The sequence below is a fragment of the Solanum pennellii genome, chromosome 6, assembly GCF_001406875.1.
Source record: "Solanum pennellii chromosome 6, SPENNV200".
Classification (NCBI taxonomy): Eukaryota; Viridiplantae; Streptophyta; class Magnoliopsida; order Solanales; family Solanaceae; genus Solanum; species Solanum pennellii.
In genome coordinates this window covers 52,729,203-52,748,731 of record NC_028642.1, presented here as the reverse complement: position 1 = coordinate 52,748,731, position 19,529 = coordinate 52,729,203, and the positions used below count along the sequence as shown (strand labels likewise).

General features: G+C 32.1%; 5 protein-coding genes and 1 long non-coding RNA gene across 6 annotated transcripts; 4 read left to right on the top strand and 2 right to left on the bottom strand.

Moving 5' to 3' along the window:
- Positions 1-152: 152 nt before the first annotated feature.
- LOC107021858 lies at positions 153-3,535 on the top strand. The gene is made up of 5 exons (XM_015222577.2): positions 153-418; positions 519-615; positions 1,106-1,205; positions 2,313-2,401; positions 3,055-3,535. The coding sequence occupies exons 1-5, from the start codon at positions 259-261 to the stop codon at positions 3,239-3,241; spliced, it is 633 nt and encodes a 210-aa protein (XP_015078063.1). The 5' UTR covers positions 153-258; the 3' UTR covers positions 3,242-3,535.
- An 876-nt stretch (positions 3,536-4,411) lies between these two features.
- LOC114077511 lies at positions 4,412-5,197 on the top strand. The gene is made up of 3 exons (XR_003578753.1): positions 4,412-4,649; positions 4,772-4,827; positions 4,909-5,197. It is a non-coding gene; the product is annotated as an uncharacterized LOC114077511 (long non-coding RNA).
- Positions 5,198-7,710: 2,513 nt separating this feature from the next.
- Positions 7,711-9,672, top strand: LOC107022738 (SNF1-related protein kinase regulatory subunit gamma-like PV42a). The gene is made up of 3 exons (XM_015223330.2): positions 7,711-8,322; positions 8,685-9,039; positions 9,133-9,672. The coding sequence occupies exons 1-3, from the start codon at positions 7,886-7,888 to the stop codon at positions 9,460-9,462; spliced, it is 1,122 nt and encodes a 373-aa protein (XP_015078816.1). The 5' UTR covers positions 7,711-7,885; the 3' UTR covers positions 9,463-9,672.
- A 513-nt stretch (positions 9,673-10,185) lies between these two features.
- LOC107023274 (phosphatidylcholine:diacylglycerol cholinephosphotransferase 1-like) lies at positions 10,186-11,735 on the top strand. The gene is made up of 3 exons (XM_015223909.2): positions 10,186-10,877; positions 10,982-11,119; positions 11,260-11,735. The coding sequence occupies exons 1-3, from the start codon at positions 10,470-10,472 to the stop codon at positions 11,629-11,631; spliced, it is 918 nt and encodes a 305-aa protein (XP_015079395.1). The 5' UTR covers positions 10,186-10,469; the 3' UTR covers positions 11,632-11,735.
- A 29-nt stretch (positions 11,736-11,764) lies between these two features.
- On the bottom strand, positions 11,765-14,737 carry LOC107023272 (methyl-CpG-binding domain-containing protein 11-like). The gene is made up of 2 exons (XM_015223907.1): positions 14,417-14,737; positions 11,765-13,007 (listed from the first exon to the last, which is right to left on the bottom strand). The coding sequence occupies exons 1-2, from the start codon at positions 14,498-14,500 to the stop codon at positions 12,027-12,029; spliced, it is 1,065 nt and encodes a 354-aa protein (XP_015079393.1). The 5' UTR covers positions 14,501-14,737; the 3' UTR covers positions 11,765-12,026.
- Positions 14,738-16,728: 1,991 nt separating this feature from the next.
- On the bottom strand, positions 16,729-19,037 carry LOC107023273. Its single transcript, XM_015223908.2, has 3 exons — positions 18,438-19,037; positions 17,265-17,437; positions 16,729-17,148 (listed from the first exon to the last, which is right to left on the bottom strand). The coding sequence occupies exons 1-3, from the start codon at positions 18,930-18,932 to the stop codon at positions 17,088-17,090; spliced, it is 729 nt and encodes a 242-aa protein (XP_015079394.1). The 5' UTR covers positions 18,933-19,037; the 3' UTR covers positions 16,729-17,087.
- Positions 19,038-19,529: the final 492 nt, after the last annotated feature.

Sequence of the window (19,529 nt, the reverse complement as noted above, 5' to 3'; positions counted from 1 at the left end):
ATAGGAACATTAGTTGTGAAAAAATTAAAACACTAATTAATTTTTATCGATAATATATACGCCCGCGCGGTTTCATTAAAGTGAATTAACTGACAGCGCGTGTTGAAGTAAATTCGTCCTACTACTTAAAAAACGTGACCCTGCTAACGGTCATCTCTTTAAAAAACCGAAAGCCTCTCAGTTTCTGTTTTCACTCACTTGTTTCCCCTGTTTAAGCCAAAAAAAAAAAACTGCAAGAGTTTTCGAAGCGAGCTGATAATGGTGAAGATTATAGCGTGCTTTCAGTTGCAGAATCGGAGTTCTAGGGTTTGGACTCCATTTTCGCTAAGCAAAAGACTAGTTCGGAGTTTTGGTTACCGCAAACTTCCTGAACAGCTACTCAATATCTCCGTTCTTAAATTGGATGGCTCTTCATTCGGTAAGTGAGATTAATATTTGAGTAGTAGTTTATTTTTTGTTGCATTTTGTGGTGGTATAATTATGGCTAATGCCGGTTGTTTGGCTGGAATTTTGAATAGTTATACATGTAGCGAGAAATGCTACAGTAGCAGACCTTAAACAAGCAGTTGAGGAAGCTTTCAATTTCTCTCGGGAGGATGAAGGCAAGATTCTATGGTATGAATGAGACCTGATTATTTCTACAATGGTTGCCTGTAGCTTGTTGCTTTTAATCTGATTCACTTTCACATGCATGAAAAAAGGGGAATGCTTATGTAATAGACTGCAATTGTGAATCCACTTAGATCCGCCTTTGACGAGGAGGTATCAATCATCATATTGTGTTGAACTGTATTTAACAGTTAAAAATGAACAAGACACTCATTAGATATGTGCTGTGACAATATGATTATGGGAATGAGTTAAAACTCTACAATTTGTTGCCAATAGTTAAAGAAGTTCTAGAATTGGTAATTTAATAGAAGGTCTCATCACTTCAGCTTGCTTGCAAATAATTGGTATTTGAAGTTTTCTGTGACGATGATTGCAAACATGTTAATGCAGAATGGCTGAAAATAAAAGGAATAAATTGAATTTAAGGAATTGTTGGTCGTCTGTATTGCTGCAAATATGGTAGATCTTAAAGTTGTATTGCCTATTGATGCAGGTCATTAGTGTGGAGTCACTTCTGTTTGTGCTATGGAAGTCAAAAACTTGTGAATGACAAAACTTTTATTAACTGTTTTGGTATGAAAGATGGTGATCAGGTCAGTAGTTTTTCGTATTGTTACTGATTGGGAATCTAAAATACAGCTTGTTTCTAACTTCTGAGTACCTCTTTTTTCCATTATCAAAATTCACTAGGTAAACACATCTATGTATAATGTATTAGTGGCTTGTGGTAGACTAACTTGTTTTCTTAATTCGAATCGACTGACACGAGGAAAAGGAAATAGTACTATATTTGATGAGTTTGGTTAGATGGTGGGTAGCCATGTGGGGGCTCTTATGTAGTCAGGGCTTGAAGAACCATATACATTTTCTGGACTAGAGCAAAGTATTTGTCTATAAGTATATAATTTTTCTTGTCTTCAGCCCCATGATATTTTTGGATCTTCGAACTAGAATCAATTAATGAGTGTTGAGAAAAGAATTAAATGATATAAGTGTGATCTCTATAGCAACTTAAGTTTTTATATGAGAATTGAGATGGTCCACACTTCATCATGGTATCAGAGCCTGCAGAAGTCCTGAGATCGAATATTTCCATGTGCTTCTGGCCCATGAAAAAGTATCACACTTGCATGTGAGGTGGTGTGTTGAGAATACAATTAAATGATAGAAGTGTATTCTCTTTAACAACTTATACTTTTAACTGAGGTGATCACGCACTTCATCAATGAGCAACCAAGGTTTTGTGCCTATCTATAGCAAGTTCATATGACAAAACTAAGCTAGAAAGTTAAATATTTTCAAGTGTTTGGTGAAAGACGATTTAATGGTACAGTCTTATGAGGGGAATCTCAGATAAGGTACTAACATTGTAGTATTGACAGCAATGGTGGCTATTTTCCTAGTGAGGTTACATGTGGATTTGAGGCATAAGAAGTGATAAATGTTGTTAATTACGGTTTACTATAAGCAATGAAACATTCGATCTGTACGGCTGTACCCAGCACTGCTCTGTGTTTTGCACACAAACACACATATACAGTCACACACACAAACAGTCAAATGCACACATATGATTTGAATGCTTCATAATCAAGCTCTTGCTAATTATAATGCTCCTGTGAACTTCGAGAATGATTTCTCAATACACTAACTACAGTTTATGCTTCTTACCTTTACTTCTTTTTGCTTGGAGTCTGCAGCTTCAATTTGCACAGCATGTCACGTTGGAGTACAGGCCAGCTAAACGGAGACTGGATTACCAATGTGACCAGTCCAAACAATGCTCTATGTATGTCCACCTTTTGTATCTTTGAATTTACTGGATGCTTTATCTCACTTCATCAACAAAAAAAAAAGATGCTCGCTGTAAGGGCATGCCGAAAAATTTGTGACCTTTCTTTTCTGTAGATGGCAAATTTAACGGACTTGAACACATAGTTGATACCCCTTCATCGTTCATATGTACGTTATTTTTTTGATGCCTCAATTCCTCCCTACTCCATCACAATCAGACATTTTAATATAAAGTTAGCTATTAGTCAAGACATGAAACCTGGTTGCTTTCCTTTTTTTCTTTTGCCTGGATGTTAGTGAACCATCTTTTGCTACTTAGTCAACCAAAATCGTATCCTCTAAAAAGGGGGTAACATGAGATTCACTGAATTTTGGGAAGACTAATCCATGAAAAGAGGCTGATATTTTGTCTTCGCTGCTAAACTAAAGTGAGACACGTGTTGATAGTGAAAGAGCTAAGTTGCAACCAGGTAACCAACAAATAACTGATGTTTCAACCAGGTACACATATTGGGCTAATACATGTATCATATCTGTTTGTTTACACTTGCTTAACCGTTACATAGCAGAAATTTAGTATGTACTCACTACACTTTTCATCTGTCATAGAACAGAACTTAAGTGGCACCCTAACCATTTTTCTTCCAGTTTGGATGCTCATGAAGTGAACATTGAAGATAATGGCAACATTGACCACCAAGAGAAGACCAAAAAGGTTGGTGATTTTCAAGACGAGGATGCAATTCCCAAACCAGAATTCAAGCGGTCACATTTTTTAAGAAGATGGTTATCTCAATCAACATCTTGGATACCAAAAAAGAAAGCCTTAGCCTAACCTAGACAATCCCTTCACTTTGCTACCGGGTGCGTCTGTCTAACTTTGAATCTTAACTAGGGCTGAGAAACTGGTCAGTTAAAGTTAAATGGTGTCTGTATATACTGTCGAATATGAGGATCTTTAGATATATTCTTATTTGTTTATTGAATAGGTTGTATATCCGAAGTTGTTACTGCTAATTCAATTATTATTAAGGCTTTGTATGCTTACCCAAGTTACTCATAATCTCTTCTTCTTGCAGATGATAGCAGCTAACTTCTTGTTCATAGAGAAATATACATCATAATTCCATACGTCCTCTTTCTGTTTCTTTTACTTTCTATCTACTAGACAATGTGCTAGGGTGGAACTAAATGAGGCTCTTTCTATCGTATTTTACGTGATATTTTTTAAATTTTAAATAAATTTATTTTTTATTATAAATTTTTTATAAATATTTTAATATTTTAAAGTATAATGTATTTTAACTTATCATATCATTTACATTATTTATAAATATATAAAGTTTATTTGTAAACTTTCAATTAAATTTAAATTATTTAACTTTAATAAATGAAAAATACTTAAGTAAGTAACGATAAATGGAAAGAGAAGGAATATTTGATAATTGCCATTTCATGATTCATGATGGAAGTTTCAGATACAAATTAATTGGATAAGAATAACAAGTATTCATTATAATAAAAAAGGCTCTAAAAACTGTTTTGGGTAAGTAGGATTGGATAAACCAAAATATCCGCGATATTATTTTATTTAAATTTTTATATGTGACGGTAAGATAAAGTTAGATTTTCATCAAGAAATTTAAAATACAAATAAATACATACAGACAAAAAGTTGGAAAGATTTTCCACCTGAAAAAATTGGAAGGAATGTGTAGAGCCTTGCTAACACCTCCGGCTCCAACAGGAATTTTACCATCATGATACAAATAATACTTCAAATTAAATAAAAGGTTTGGATGTAATTTACTTAGATATTTTAATTAGAATTTATATTTATTGGATATCTTTATTAATTCGAATTTGAATTTTTTGAATGCTTCTTTTGAGGGAAAATTATATGAAATGGCAAACATTCATAACTAATTATATATTAGGGGTATAGTTTAATTTATTTACATTATATAATTATAGTTTATTTTATTTTGCTATAATTAATGTGGGCCCACAACCTATTATGTAACCAATTGTATAAAAACCTTATTTTCTAATTTTGTATATAATTATACACAATCTAATTTTCTCTCTCCTATTCACAATTAATTTTCTCTCTCCTTTCCTCATTCTAACGTCTTCTCCTACATTTAATACTCCAATATCAGATTTGAATTTCGAATTTTTGTCCAAAATTTCAGTAATCCCTCCTGAAGTTGAAGTCCCCTCCCTAAGTTGAAGTCAATTTCGTAAGTTATCCTTAATTTTAGTTGTTTACCTTTTTTTCTAACTTATCTAAAAATTGTATATGTGTTCTGTTTGTTTTTTTTCCATATATTTTGATGAAATAATCGTTTTTTGTTCTTGATAGATCTAAAATTCGTCAAACAATGAACGAATCGTCTACATCTTTGAGGATTACCAGAGGTAGTCCTTTGCATGTCAATGTTGTTGACATTTTACCATCCTTTTCAATGGGGCTAAATCAAGAATTTGGGGCTAATGTAGGGTCTTTGGGAAAATCAAAACAACTTATACAAGAACAAACCATGGAAGAGCTGAGATCAAAGAAAAAAAACGACCCTATGGCAGTTCAACAAGTTATTAAAAATGCCAAAGCTAGAGGCATTAAAATTGTACAAGGTACAAGAAAGAGGAAAGTTGTACTATTTGAATCAGAGGAAAATGATTGTGAAGTCGGATCTGAAGAACTTCATAATCATGAGGTAGTGTCTTAAAACACAAACTTAGATACAATTTTTTTGTTAATTAGTTGTCAATATACAAAAACCATTAAATTAAGTATTGTATATAGTATATTCCATGTGAGTAATTGTATATAGTATATTGCATGTTTATGTTATTTTTGATTTTTGTATATATATACAAAATAGTAATTGGACTTAGTTATACAGATGGAAAATTTGAATATATGATTAGAATTTGTATATTCTATTAGTTATATACAAATTTTTAAAGTTAGTATATATTAAGTTTACATACATATACAAAAATTGATATGTACATGTCTGTTTTAATAGCTGGTAGTAGGGATTGTATATAGATAGGAAAATATCATATGTGATTATAATTTTGTATATTGTAGTAGTTATATATAAATTATCGAATATAATGTATTGAATATGCATATACAATTAATAAAAACATTGAATAAGTTGGGTGACTAAGAACGACCATCCTCGGTTTGATTATTTCATGAAAACAATTTTTAACGATGCAGATAATCCGGTATGCATTTACTTAATACAATTTTTAAATTATAGAAGTTAGTATACATTTACTTACTACAAATTGTATATTACATTTTTATTATATTGAATTATAATTTTTCATTATTATGCAGATTAAGTTCAGAAATATTGAGCCAACAGCGATGGAAATTAAAATCCTCAAACTTCCACAATCGACAGAACAATCAATGTCTCAGGGCCTGCAGAATGATCACAATAAAGTTACAGATTCGGATGATGATTTTGAAAACCCGCCCAGTATAACAAGCAGAAAAGGAAAAGAAAAAGTTATACAATTAATACAACAATTTTAAAACAATCAAATTATTGATTTTATACTGTTAGTCTTTTTAATATACAAACACTACATCTACAATAGTGTATACTTCTTCCAAAAATAAATCGTATGACATAGAATTTTTATATTATTATTCTTTTTAATTTACAAAAACTACATCTACAATAGTATATAATTCTATAAAAACTAAAACACATGATTTATGGTTTTATACAATTATGAACACTGATATTAATATTGACGCTTTCAAAATATACAAATACCGCGAATCACATATACAATTACATGAACAGTATATAATTGTATATTGCAAATTTTCAGCTTAACAAAATCATATTTTGAATTTTTTTTTAAAAAAAAAAACCACTCACACTAACGAATGAACACAAATTCAGCTTAACAAAATCATATTTTGATTTTTTTTTAAAAAAAACAAACAATCGAACACAATTCACAAATTCTAAAACCAATAAACAAGAAATTTCATCGAATAAAAACTTACCTGTATTCGATTGCCAAAATTGCTGAACTTCAGTTTCACAAAGAGCAAAAAAAAAAAAAATTATTTTCTTGTTTCAATGGCTGTATGAATTTTTTTTTTGAATTTGAACGTATGGCTTGAAAATAGGGACGTTTCCCTAAAATTGTGGCATTATCTTGATTTATTGTTACCATATTTAATGCTTCAGTTACAAACAACTTTTTAAAATACAATTGTATAAATAATAATAAAAAAAATTTATATACAAAATTAAAGACACCTTTAATAACTTAACTATACCCATATTATGTAATTAGGTAAACTATACCCATATAATGTTATTTAATCTAATAAGTTTGCCATATATGAAATTTTCCCTTTTTTTGACAATCACCTAAAAGTATGAAATGTGTGTAATACACTCGCGATGACGTGAAAAATTAACAAATCAATTACGTACATGTGACATTTTGACGAAAAAAAAAGAAAAAATTCATGTATTGTCATCACTTTGAAATCCTATTCATCACCATAGCCCCCTCCTCCACCATAGTTTTCATCACCTTCAAATCCTCTTAATTCACTATTCTTTTTTCAGATTTGTTTTTTTTTAAAGTTGAAAATAGCAAATTACTTATACATAAAAATTAATCAGTACATGAATCTACAAAATATGAACCACTTATAATTTTAGATATCAATAAAATCATTGATTACATAATCATCTAAGCATATTTGTTTTCTTTATTTTAAAATTGATTTGTTAGATATATTTTCAATAAAAAAAATGGAAGAAGAAACAAAATAGTCATTGTATGAGTCTATATTTTTTTCCGTAAATAAGATCACAATATTTAACAAATTTAAAGAAAATGGAAAAAAAATCGTAATGGTATTTCTATAGTTGAATATGATAGAGGGGAGGGAGAGGAAGAGGGCAGGAGAAAAAAGCGTGAAAGGTGTTGACGCCAACATCATCGGCGAAGATAGTATTGATTTTGAAAGAAGTTATGGCTAAGGAAGAAGGAAGAAGAGAGATTTAAAAAAAATACGTTCTGACGCGCTGAATGAATGTATATTACACCTTCCTTGCTATGTCAGCGAAAAGTGTCAAATAGATACTTATTCTGAACAATAGAATTGTTAAATAGGTATCAATGCAGACAACTATAAGGGGCTGCAGATAACTTTAGTTTAAATTAAATATAAGATAAATTTCCACATACCAAACGACCCTATGAAATAGCAACTGGATAGGATCGGTGCATTGCTCAAGAAGCAAGCACCACGTAGCAAACAAAATAACAAATGGCGCTCTTCTTTTTTTCATCCCCTAATGCTGACACGTATTAAGCCACATATGAACCTATATTAGTGCACTTTCAGTTATTCAACTTCCTCTTTAGTTTTCACCCAGCACACAAATTAAAAAAAAAAAATACTAATACAAACAAAATGCAAGCAACAGCGGAGATACAAGCGGCGGGAAGCCCTCGTAGATCTCAGAAGCATCAGATGCTTAAAGACAAGCAGGTAAAGGATCTAATTATTGATAAAAGGAGACTTGTGGAGGTTCCGTATACAGCCACGCTGGCAGATACAATAAACACTCTGATGGCTAACAAGGTGGTGACGGTTCCGGTGGCTGCACCGCCTGGGCACTGGATTGGTGCCGGCGGTTCTATGATTTTGGAATCTGATAAACAGACGGGTGCTGTACGAAAACATTATATAGGGATGGTAACTATGCTTGATATTCTCGCATATATTGCTGGAAACGGTTATCGTGATGATGATGATGATCTAACGAAAAAGATGATGGTTCCTGTTTCTTCGATTATTGGGCATTGTCTTGAAAGTCTTAGTTTGTGGACCCTCAGCCCTAACACAAGGTATGTAACGAGGAATTGAGATCTCTTGGCTGCTTACAAAAATAAAAACTGATGTTTTCTTCATGGATAAACATGAAGAAGAGATCACAAAACTAAGAAAATTAAGAAATTATTATGAGTAACCTACAAAATGAATCCTCTAGAAAGTAGTGGATGTTGTTAGCAATTACTTTTAATCTATCAAATTGGAATGAGTAGTGTCGGAATAAGGATTTTTATAATTATGATTACTTCAATAAATCACTGATGTTTTGAGTACGGCCTTGCTGCTATTTGTCAAATGAATTTTGGATATTCAAGGTTGTAACTCCATTATCTAATTTTGCAAATGTATCTTACTAATTGCTTCTTTATATGTGAAGTATTGTGGATTGTATGGAAGTTTTCAGCAAAGGCATACATCGAGCCATGGTACCAGTGAATGGACGATCAGAAAATGTAGTTGGCGTTGAGCTCACCGAGTCAGCGTCATGTTACCGAATGCTAACACAAATGGATCTGCTTAGGTTTTTGAATGACCAGCAGGAGCTTAAAGCGATCATGTCGCACAAGGTCTCGGATAGACAACTCCAAGCAATCACAGACACTGTTTTCGGTGTGACTAATAAGGCTAAGGTTATCGATGTGATCAAATGCATGAGAACAGCTTCACTAAATGCAGTACCAATTGTGGAGTCATCCAATGACATAACAGAAGATCATACTCAGCTTGTGAATGTAAGTTTGAAACATTTAGTCTCACTCGTTTGAATTTAATTTATATATATACCCTAACGATATCAGGATTCTTGTTTTCTATGAAATTTACAGGGGAAAAAGAGGAAGATCGTAGGAACATTTTCAGCAACGGACTTGAGAGGCTGTCCTGTATCGAAAATGCAGCCTCTATTGAACCTAGAGGTCCTCGATTTCTTGAAAATGCTGTCGGGAGCTCCTAATACCGGGCTGAGATCTTCATGGAGGGAACAAGTGACATGCCGCCCCGAATCTTCACTCGGGGAAGTGGTAGAGAAAGTTGTTTCAGACAATGTGCATCGTGTTTGGGTGGTGGATGAACAAGGCTTGCTGGAAGGAGTTGTATCCCTAACTGACATGATAAGAGTCATCAGACTCTGGTATCTTACTGAGTTTTTGCAGTGATGTGTAGTTGTTGTACACACTCTTTTGCACCCGTTTTGTTCTGGTTGGTGTTTTGGTGTATAAATGAAATGCAATCTGTTTATCGAATGATCAGTTCTCACTCTGAAAATTTGTTTTGTGTCTTACACAAGTGAACCCTAAAGGAAAATAATAGGTACTACTAGATTGAAATTTTTCTATCATATCATATTGTTAAATTTCGACTTGTGACTTCGTTTAAGCTTTCATATAATTATTAATGAACACTACTCTTATGTTCCGGGGACAAACATAAAGCTTGTAACCTATATAAATGTATTGAAGAAAACAATCTCTTATATATTCATAAACTTTGCTCAATAATCAATATGCTCAAAAATGTCCCAAAGGATCAAAATCCAAATAGAAGTAAATAGTTTGTAAAGAGCAACTCTCTCGTATGATATGATGATAAAGTAGTACTACATTATTATTCTTAAACAATGTTTCAAGTTCTTAATTTTGATTTAGTTAATTAAATTATTGCTTATTTAGTTAAAGAATAATCTAATCTTATATATTCTAAGCGGTCGATGCCAAATGAGCTTAGCAGAAAATTGACTTTTATTTTGGTCTATAATTCCTCATTTTCTCTGATTTATTTTAAGTCGTCAATCCAAACTTTTACTTAATTAAGATATACTTATAATTATAGTAAATTGAATTAGTTCGGTATATAAATAATCGGTGGGAGTAATTGAATAGAACTTATTTACCATAAGAATTAAACTAATGGCCCTTTAATCTGTTCTTCTATTCCTTGTAAACCAAATCTGCATTTTTTTCCTTCCATATTAGATATTCAGTATGATTTTTTTAGCTTGAAAGTGAGATCTGAGGATCGTTTTCGAATCTCCGTCATCGGATTTCCATTAATACTGATCACATTTCGGAGAAAGACATATGCCGTTGGATTAATACAATTATTGGTAACATCATAGTATCATTCGTCATGTCTTCGTTCATTCCAGGAAATTTAAACGGCAGAAATGAATGCAGAAACTCTCCATCTTCGTTATTCTTCTTCATCTAGCTTCAACACTAGATCACATTCCTCCATTAACGAATTCCAATTTGAAAATATGGAAATGGAAGACGACAATAAAATTACTGACATGAAGAAAAGACCGCCTTCAGAATTCGGTGATTCAGGGTGGTTGAGCAATACATTTTTCATGAGATTGACGGCTAGGGATGTATTCGGTGTGGTGAAGAATCATCCCATACCGTGCATCTTCGCTACCACGTTGTTCTTCTTCATGGGCGTGGAATATACTCTTCATATGGTTCCATCTTCGTCCCCGCCTTTCGATCTCGGATTTGTTGCTACGCGTTCCCTGCATCGTTTGCTTGATTCAAAACCTGCTCTCAATACTGTTCTTGCTGGCCTTAATACGGTACGACTTTTAAATAAAATGGTCACACACAATTGATGCCAGATCTAATATGCTTTATGCTGATTCTGTTTTACAATTTGCCAATTCATTGATTCATCATACAGGGGTTTGTGGGAATGCAAATGGTGTACATAGTATGGGCTTTCTTAATTGAAGGGCGACCAAGAGCGACTATTGCAACTCTGTTCATGTTCACATGTAGAGGCATTCTTGGATATTCTACGCAGCTGCCATTACCAGAGGTAAGCAAAAACCAATAAATGTATACAAGTATATTATTTCCATTTTGTTCCTAAACAAGAATCAAGAAAAATCTCAGTACACTACGCGTTGAAAGTAGAAAATTTGCGGGCTTTGATTGTTTTCTGGTTTGTTAATGTAGGATTTTCTAGGGTCGGGAGCTGATTTTCCAGTAGGAAATGTGTCGTTTTTCTTGTTCTATTCAGGGCATGTTGCAGCATCAGTGATTGCATCGCTGGATATGAAACGTATGCAGAGATGGAAATTGTCTTATTTATTTGACACCTTGAACGTACTACAGACGGTGAGATTGTTGAGTACCAGGGGCCATTACACTATTGATTTGGCTGTTGGAGTTGGTGCTGGAATTTTGTTTGATTCTCTCTCTGGAAAATACGAGGAGAAGAGGAAAAAGGAATTGCTCGCAGGTAGTCCTGATGGCTCTACTAATGGTGCGTTTCATAACTCGAAATTACATGAAAATGGTGAATATTCAAGTGTTTCTGCAGATTAGAACTTCCCATTCCAGCATTTCATTCTTTTCAACTGTAAAAAAACACCTTTACTATAGTGTTAGTATGTTATAAATTTGAATTTCCCCAAGAAAATATTCAATTATGAACACATTACTCATCACAAAGGGGCAATTCGAAAGCTCTACATGTTATAGCAAATAGAACTCTGCAAGTCACAAATCATCTCCTAAAACATTCTACATCAAGTTTTAATAACAGATCCAAGTGTACCACGACAGAAACAAATACATACACCACGATGCGAGACGGCAGTCCTGGAAACTAGACACTAAACTACCAGAGATTCGAAGTTTACTATTACAATAATCAAATTGAATCTAAAAGTCAGTAAACATGTAACAGAAAATGTCCTAAGGTTGATGCGGATGATGCATCAGCAGCTAATAGGCGCAGGTGATTGATGCTGCTGGGGATGAACCAGCCCTGGCTGATTAATATTGTTATTTTCCATAGCTAACTCAGTTCCTTCGGTTTCTTTCTCCTCCTCTTTCGGCCTATCTTCACCATCATTGCTGTGGGCATCCTTAGATATCCCGTCAGCAGCATGTTCTGCTTGGACGGCACTCCCTCCTACGGTGACATTGGTCCCTTCTGCAGCGAGTTCTTCTGGTTTGTTTTGAGAGTCCAGCTTTTCTTCAGATGCTTGTTTTTCCTCTATACCTGCATTTTCTGACTTGTTATGTTTACCAACATCAGCACTGTGAACTTCCTCAGATTCAGGCTCTCGCTCGTCCACAGAGGGCAGTTCATCACCTTTTAAGCACTCATCTTCTTCCACAGCTTCCACCTCTTTCTTCTTCTTGTCCTCCATTTCAGCTTCTGCATTTTCCGACTTGTCCTGATTGCCGTCATCAGCACTGTGAAATTCCTCAGATTCAGAATCTGGCTTCTCCGCAGGGGGCAGTTTAGCATCCTCTATGCGCTCATCTTCTACCACAGCTTCCGCCTCTTTCTTCCCCTTGTCCTGCATTTCAGCTTCTGCTTCTCCAGCTTTCTTCTCCAAGTTTTCATTTTCTTCTTTGGAAGATTCCATCCCTTTATTTTCTGCACTTCCCATCTCAGCTTTTGCAGCAGCCTTTTCCTTGCTATCTTTCTTTGTACCAGAGGATGTCCGGCGTTTTTTCTTTGGTGATTCAAGTAGTGAAGGTGGTCTCATTGCCTTGACCTTCTCACTGATCCTTGCTGATCTCCTTGGAGTCTCACCAGTACTCCAATCAAATTCTGATATAGCAGGGCTTCCAGGATGTGCTTTGAGATACTGCTCCAACTGTTTGCGGTTTTTGACCTCCTCTCCTGTTGGACTGATGAATACTACCTCACTCTTCTTTGGTGTACCCCCTTGCTTTGGGGTGAACTGCAAATGACAGAGGTAAAATATATGTCACTATAAATGTAAGCTGCACAACAGCACATACTGAATTCCGTTAAATAGGACTACCCCTATGTCTCCCAAGAAAGCCCAGGGTACACTGCATAACATCACTACAACAAAACAACTTTTAGCGGCAATAAATACACATTAATAAAGAGTGTTCATGTCTTTACACCGGCATTAGTTAAGTGTCATTAGCTCCGATGTCGCTATAGGCTGTAAGGACATATACAAAGAGTGTTAATTGTCGCTAAAAATACATATTAAGCGGCAATTGAGTTATTGTCGTTAATTAATTGTCACTAAAGATCAATTTTTTATGTAGTGCATAGTCCAACTATCCATCTTCAGCACAGGTATAAACTACTCTCTCTACCTTTCACATGCAAGGTTGTTTGCTGATTCCTTGACGAATAGGAAGAGTTACACTAATAGTGAAACTACTGATAAGACTTCACAGTTCTTAAATAAGAGGCTAGACTCCCCTATCACAATTCTAACGATGGACTATCTGAGCTGTCAAGAAAAATGTTAAAAGACCGTAAACAAAATATGAACAGGAAAGGCTCTCTCTTTTCATCTTTTGCATCTTTTGAGGTATAAAGACAAGGGATTCCAAGGAGTGATAAATAGAAGGATCGAGTTATAACGGTTATGACCCAACACACTAATACCAAGATGAGGATGTCCAGGTCAATATTGGTTGGTTCAGGGTGTAGCCTAGCTGTTATGTTAATGAAGTGATTGAGAGCCGCGAAGTCTAAGGTTCAAATTACTGCAGAGGCAAAAACACTAGGTGATTCTTTCCATTTATTCTAGCCTTCGATTGACGGAGTTACCTAATATTTGTTGCAGGCGAAAAGTGGAAGATATTCATGAAATTAGTCCAGGTGCGTCAAAGCTGGCAATTCTTTAGTTTATCGTTATCTTCCAGTCACTAAAGTAATTATCTTAGCCCAAAATAGAAGGTTTAACAATCAACCTGTTCAGATCGCGCTCTTTTAGCTCATCTCATCCCAACCTTTGATCAGCCAATACAGGTATAACTAATTATACTGCATCAGTAAGTTAAACTAAGACTTAAACAGGCAAATTTACAGACAGATGCAAAGCTAATTGATGATGCTACACTTGTTAACAGTGAAACTTCCTTAAAAAACCAATTTTTCCACCAAGAAACCAAAAAAAAAAAAAAAACTACTTTAATTAACCAGAAACATGATCATCCTTCCTATTACATGAATTTTGTGAACCAAAAGACAAAAAAATTAAGCTGACCAACACCTACAAAAAGTTCAAGCTACCATAGAAAATGAATTAAGGCAACAAAAAAAGCAAAAAAAAAATTACAGGAACTACAAGCAAAATTGAGAAAAAGAAATTGTGAATACCAATTTTTTCCAAGAACGAGGTGCAGGAAGCTCCACCGACACAATTTCATCATCATGACTCCCCTTCTCCATTGGACTTGCCATGGTTAGAAAAAAAAAAAATTCCAACTTTGTTTACAGTAAAATAAAATTCACAAAGATATTTTAGATAGAATTTGAAGTAAAGTTTGTGATGAGCTTTGCAGTACAGAGGTTGTGTTTTTGGTTAGATAAAACTTGGCTGATAGCAACCGCCACGCCGTGAAACAGATAGACCACACGTGCCACGTAGCCAACTTTCAAGGACAAACGAGCCTTATCAGTTAACACATCCAAACCGACAATTTCCTCTTATGCCTCCTCTATCTCATTTTATTACTATGATATTTAAGGAAAATAAATTAATTATAATATTTTTATTTTAAATAATTTTTAAATATTTATATAACAGTAAATTATTACCTGCTATAAAAAAAAATTAATTAAAATAAAGTGACATTTTCTTGGAATTGACTAAGAAAATCAGGTGTCACCTAAATAACGTGACATCCTTCTTTTTTTGTTTCTCCTAAAAGTATATCATTTTATTATAATTAGATAATTTAATTTTCGTACTTTATTTTACCTTTTAATAAAATGATTAACAAACTAACAAATATCTAACCATTGTTTTAGATGTTAAATTTCAAAAAAAAAATTCTCTAAATAATACATTTTAAGTCAAAAAATGTGACATAAATGGAATTGGGAGGGTAATATAATCTTTTTTAATAATCACACAAATCTTATGCAATATTCAAGATCATAATGAGGTTTTATTATAATGATAAATAAAAATATCACGCCACACAATCTTCTTCGAAATACAAATGATTTGATTTATTTTGCAATTTAAAATTCTAAATATCTTATATCGTACACGGTCCAAATGGCATATTCGAAGGTGAAGATTCGTTGGTTAAAGTTGTTTCCACTAAATATCTTCAAAACACATATACTCCGTTTAAAAATAAAAAGATAAATTTTTCTTTTTTACTTTGTTTTTAAAAAATAATTTTTTTATAATATTTTAATTTTAAATCACATAATTAGAAATAATTTTATTTATTTAATATAACAAATTTAAAATTAAATTATTATTTTTTTAAATTTCGTTTTAGATCAAACTAATTATTTGAAAAATGGGCAGAGTATATCTTAAAATTTTAAAAATGCTTTATAGAAGGGTCCTTAGAAGTGATGTGGGCACTTATGATGCTGTCTATTATTTCCCAACCTCGACAAAGATCGTGTCAATCACGCAAGATTTTCAGTCGTCAGATTTGAGGTGGTGTAATGCACGCTCTATGGGAAACGATTTTCGTACGGCCTGCGGGGGAACATCAAACATGGGACCCGTTGCTAATGGATATGGTTTCGGATTTTGGTCCCCCAATTATGCGCTATTAATCGAATTGGAATATGAATTTTAGGTCCGGACACTCGGACTTTATCACTTCTTAAAAATTTTGACATGACATATCAGTATAATTTTATGATTGAAGTTCGTTTTCGTACCAAGGATAATATAAATTAATTTTAGAAATTATTCTTTTGACCAGAAAATATGATGGAATGATATTTTATGTATTTCATTTTATATTTTATTCTTTTAATTTTAGTATTTCTTAATTTAAAAAAAGTCAATTTTTTAAAAAAATATCATAAGTTTTTAAAATTTCTGGCCAAAAAATTACGTATGCTAGTATTTTTTACTTTATTTCATATGGTATTATTTAACTTAAGATGTTATTTAAAAAAAAATAACACTTTTAAAATTTGTGGTTAAAATTATGATTGAAAATTATTTTAGTAAAATTAAAATAAATATATTTTGATTAAATTATTTTTAGTTATAATAAAATAATTTTTTTACATATAATCTGCACAAAATACGAGGGAGAGAGTATTTCATTTTTTGGCATATATAGCGTACAAACAAGTTTGACAGTTCATATGGTGTATTGTTTAGATCTTAAACAAAGATTTTCTTATTGCTTCTTTTAAGTCTGCGTCTGTATATGCGATTTAAATAGTGACATATAAATAAGAACAGGGTGAGTATAAAAATTAAAAAAATTTCAATAATTTCTATAATTTGTAAAAGTTTTGTGTGCGCGAAAATAAATAAATATCCAAATTGCATGTACAAAACTTCAATTTATATATTTATTTGATTTTATATCATGATTTTATAAATACATGTTCAAATTGATCGAAAAAATAATAACGAACGGGAAAAAAAAAAAGAGGAGACAATTTGGAGTAGGACTTAATTGTCACACATGATCAGAAACAGTCATAGACCAGGCCCAAATTTTAGCCAGTTTGTTAGGAATGAATTTCCACTTTCCAGAGCCCAATAAAGATTTTGCATATACTCCCTCTTTTCCATTTATGAGATAATTTTAGATTATGAGAGTGAAAATTTTTACTTTTGATCATAATTTGGAAAATTTTTTTTTTTTACATATTCGAAAGAGTCCAATTAATTTGAACCAAGAAGCCATTATAATCGAATTCATCCACTATAATTTGAATAATGATAATTTCTTCGATCTTGTGTATTATTATTGCATTTGAGATTGTGATATCCGTTTAATTTAACGAATGACTCTATCGTCGATGTACAATATAATTCCACTTAGCTCTTTTACTTCTTCAATTCCTCCTCAGCATCCCACAAGAACCTAGCATATGATGCCACTACATAACTGCGCAACAATAATAATCCATGTATTAAATTAAACTATGTTCTGAATAAATTGAAGTTTAATCACTTAATTCCTTTAGATTAATGATTTAATTATTTTTTAAAAAAGGTTTATACCAATCATGAGGGTCAAATTTAACAGCTTGATCAAAATAAGCATTGGCACGAGATGCATTTTTTTGAGTTAACCAAATTAGATCTGCATAAAGTGACAACACATTCCCATCTCTTGGATTTAACACTACAGCTCTTCCGCAATATTCTTCTGCTTTTACTAAATCCCCCTTAACCTGTTTTGCCAAAAAGATAATCTACATATTAATTACACTTATTTTGTTTAAAACAAATCACATGTTTTTTAATTTGATTGTTTGACTTATCATGAAATTTTAAAAAGTAAAAACAAAAAACAAATATAATATTGTAATCTTAAATTAAACACATATAAAACGTATTGATTTAGTATTTATCGAAAAAGTAAAGAGTGTATCTTTTTAAATGGATCCAAAAAAAAATAAAAAAAATTAGACAAATGAACTGGACTAGAGAGAACAATATTAATAGTGTCTTCGTTTATTTTTATTTGTCCATTTTATTAAATATCCATTTTACTTGAAAAGTTTGAGATTGAAGAAATATTTTACTACTTTATATTTCTGTCTTGTTTTCTTATTCTTTAAAAATTTTTGTACTTAATTACTTGTCAATTTTGACAAACTAAGAATTTTTTTTACTTATTATACTCTCGGAACCTAGTAGCTATTCTGCTCTTATTATAATACTACGGCCTTTTTTCACTTTTAATTGTTGTCATTTTCTTTTTTTGCAATTAAATTATAAAAATTTTAATCAACATTTTATAATATGTTTTTCAGTTATATTAATATGCGAAAAAATTGTTTTTAAATATCTAATATTTTTTAAAAAAAATATTGAATTTTAATTTAACTTTAGAAATTAATAAAATTAATTTTTAAAAAGCGCAGTGAACAAAGGAAGTACTTTTTATATGTCAATATCCATTTTTCTGTGTGATTTTTTTTCAGCGGAATCTGACACTTTCATTATTAGAAATCATTTTTAAAGCCTTAAACTTTACGCCGGTCAAGTCAAATTGTCACATAAAGTGAGACAAAAAGAGGATTAATTAAGATAATATAATAAAATTATTATTTTATTTATTATCATTAATTAAAAACAAATCATATTGAACATGAACATGTAAACATAGACGTAGATGAAATAGTAGTCACGAAAAATATAATGTTCAATTCATGAAAGTTTACATACCTCTTTCAAAAACCTTGCGTAGTTTGCAAGTAAAAGTGCATTTCTCGGGTAAGTTTCGATCATTTTCTTGTAATACGCTTCTGTATTTTCATTCCCATGCCAACCATTTGAATTATCCGAACCTGAACCTGAACCCGAACCCGAACCATCTCCACCACTGCCACCACCGGTCCAACAGCCACCGCTGTAGACTTTACCTCCGCCTCCGTCTTCCGGTGCAGCGCAATAATCCTCCGATGATCCGAATTTCGTCGTCTTAACTTCGTCATTATAAGTTGATGATGATAATTCTATGTTGGAATAAGAATTCCTTATGCTTATTTTGTTCATAGGATTATTGTTTTTCTTCTGATCAGGACCGTCCATTTCTCTCCTATTGCAATAACAGTAATTTTCATCATAATTAAGCTGAATGGACGTTGATAACGGGGTTCTGAAATTGGATATCCATGAATTAAGTATGCAATTCGATGATGATGAGCTTCGTAATAACATTGCATATATTAGAAGAGAGATAAAATTTGTGTCCTGATGTCTCGGTTACATCCATGATTTTATAAAGGAGAATGTTACTATTTTCTTAGTTCAAAAATAAAAAAAGACTTCTGAATTCTGTATTCGCGTTAAATTTATTATATGTCTTAAGCATATAACGTGCAAAGTTATAATTGAAAAGTTGATGAAAAATAAAAGATTTTATTTGTCTCAATTTATGTAGCACTTTTCGAATTTTGAAAATTAAACAAGTCTATCTTTGATCGTAAAATTTTCATATATCTTTTTATTATTCTGACTTATAGTACATTTTACATAATTTACAAAATATATATATATATATATATATTTCATTTTTAAAAACTGGAGATTTCACACGTAAATTTCTAATCAAACTTAAATTGTTTGACTATAAAAAATAAAAATTGTCACATAAATTGAGACAAAGGAGAATATTTTCTTTAAAAAAATAAGAACAAGAAATTAAAAAAAAAGAAAGATATTTTTTTCGATTCAGGTTGACTTGATAATGAGCTTGATAATAACATGATCTGCTTAGAATTAGGAGAATGATACAGTTAATTATATATATATATA

Excerpts from the sequence above, each read along its gene's own strand:
- LOC107021858 (XM_015222577.2), top strand. The coding sequence starts at position 259 with ATGGTGAAGATTATAGCGTGCTTTCAGTTGCAGAATCGGAGTTCTAGG. Across the intron at positions 419-518 it reads ATTGGATGGCTCTTCATTCG|TTATACATGTAGCGAGAAAT; the intron begins GTAAGTGAGATT and ends AATTTTGAATAG. Across the intron at positions 616-1,105 it reads GATGAAGGCAAGATTCTATG|GTCATTAGTGTGGAGTCACT; the intron begins GTATGAATGAGA and ends CTATTGATGCAG.
- LOC107022738 (XM_015223330.2), top strand. The coding sequence starts at position 7,886 with ATGCAAGCAACAGCGGAGATACAAGCGGCGGGAAGCCCTCGTAGATCT. Across the intron at positions 8,323-8,684 it reads ACCCTCAGCCCTAACACAAG|TATTGTGGATTGTATGGAAG; the intron begins GTATGTAACGAG and ends TTATATGTGAAG. Across the intron at positions 9,040-9,132 it reads ATCATACTCAGCTTGTGAAT|GGGAAAAAGAGGAAGATCGT; the intron begins GTAAGTTTGAAA and ends TGAAATTTACAG.
- LOC107023274 (XM_015223909.2), top strand. The coding sequence starts at position 10,470 with ATGAATGCAGAAACTCTCCATCTTCGTTATTCTTCTTCATCTAGCTTC. Across the intron at positions 10,878-10,981 it reads TTCTTGCTGGCCTTAATACG|GGGTTTGTGGGAATGCAAAT; the intron begins GTACGACTTTTA and ends TTCATCATACAG. Across the intron at positions 11,120-11,259 it reads CGCAGCTGCCATTACCAGAG|GATTTTCTAGGGTCGGGAGC; the intron begins GTAAGCAAAAAC and ends TTGTTAATGTAG.
- LOC107023272 (XM_015223907.1), bottom strand. The coding sequence starts at position 14,500 with ATGGCAAGTCCAATGGAGAAGGGGAGTCATGATGATGAAATTGTGTCG. Across the intron at positions 13,008-14,416 it reads CTCGTTCTTGGAAAAAATTG|TTCACCCCAAAGCAAGGGGG; the intron begins GTATTCACAATT and ends TGTCATTTGCAG.
- LOC107023273 (XM_015223908.2), bottom strand. The coding sequence starts at position 18,932 with ATGTTATTACGAAGCTCATCATCATCGAATTGCATACTTAATTCATGG. Across the intron at positions 17,438-18,437 it reads ACGCAAGGTTTTTGAAAGAG|GTTAAGGGGGATTTAGTAAA; the intron begins GTATGTAAACTT and ends TTGGCAAAACAG. Across the intron at positions 17,149-17,264 it reads AAATTTGACCCTCATGATTG|TTATGTAGTGGCATCATATG; the intron begins GTATAAACCTTT and ends ATTGTTGCGCAG.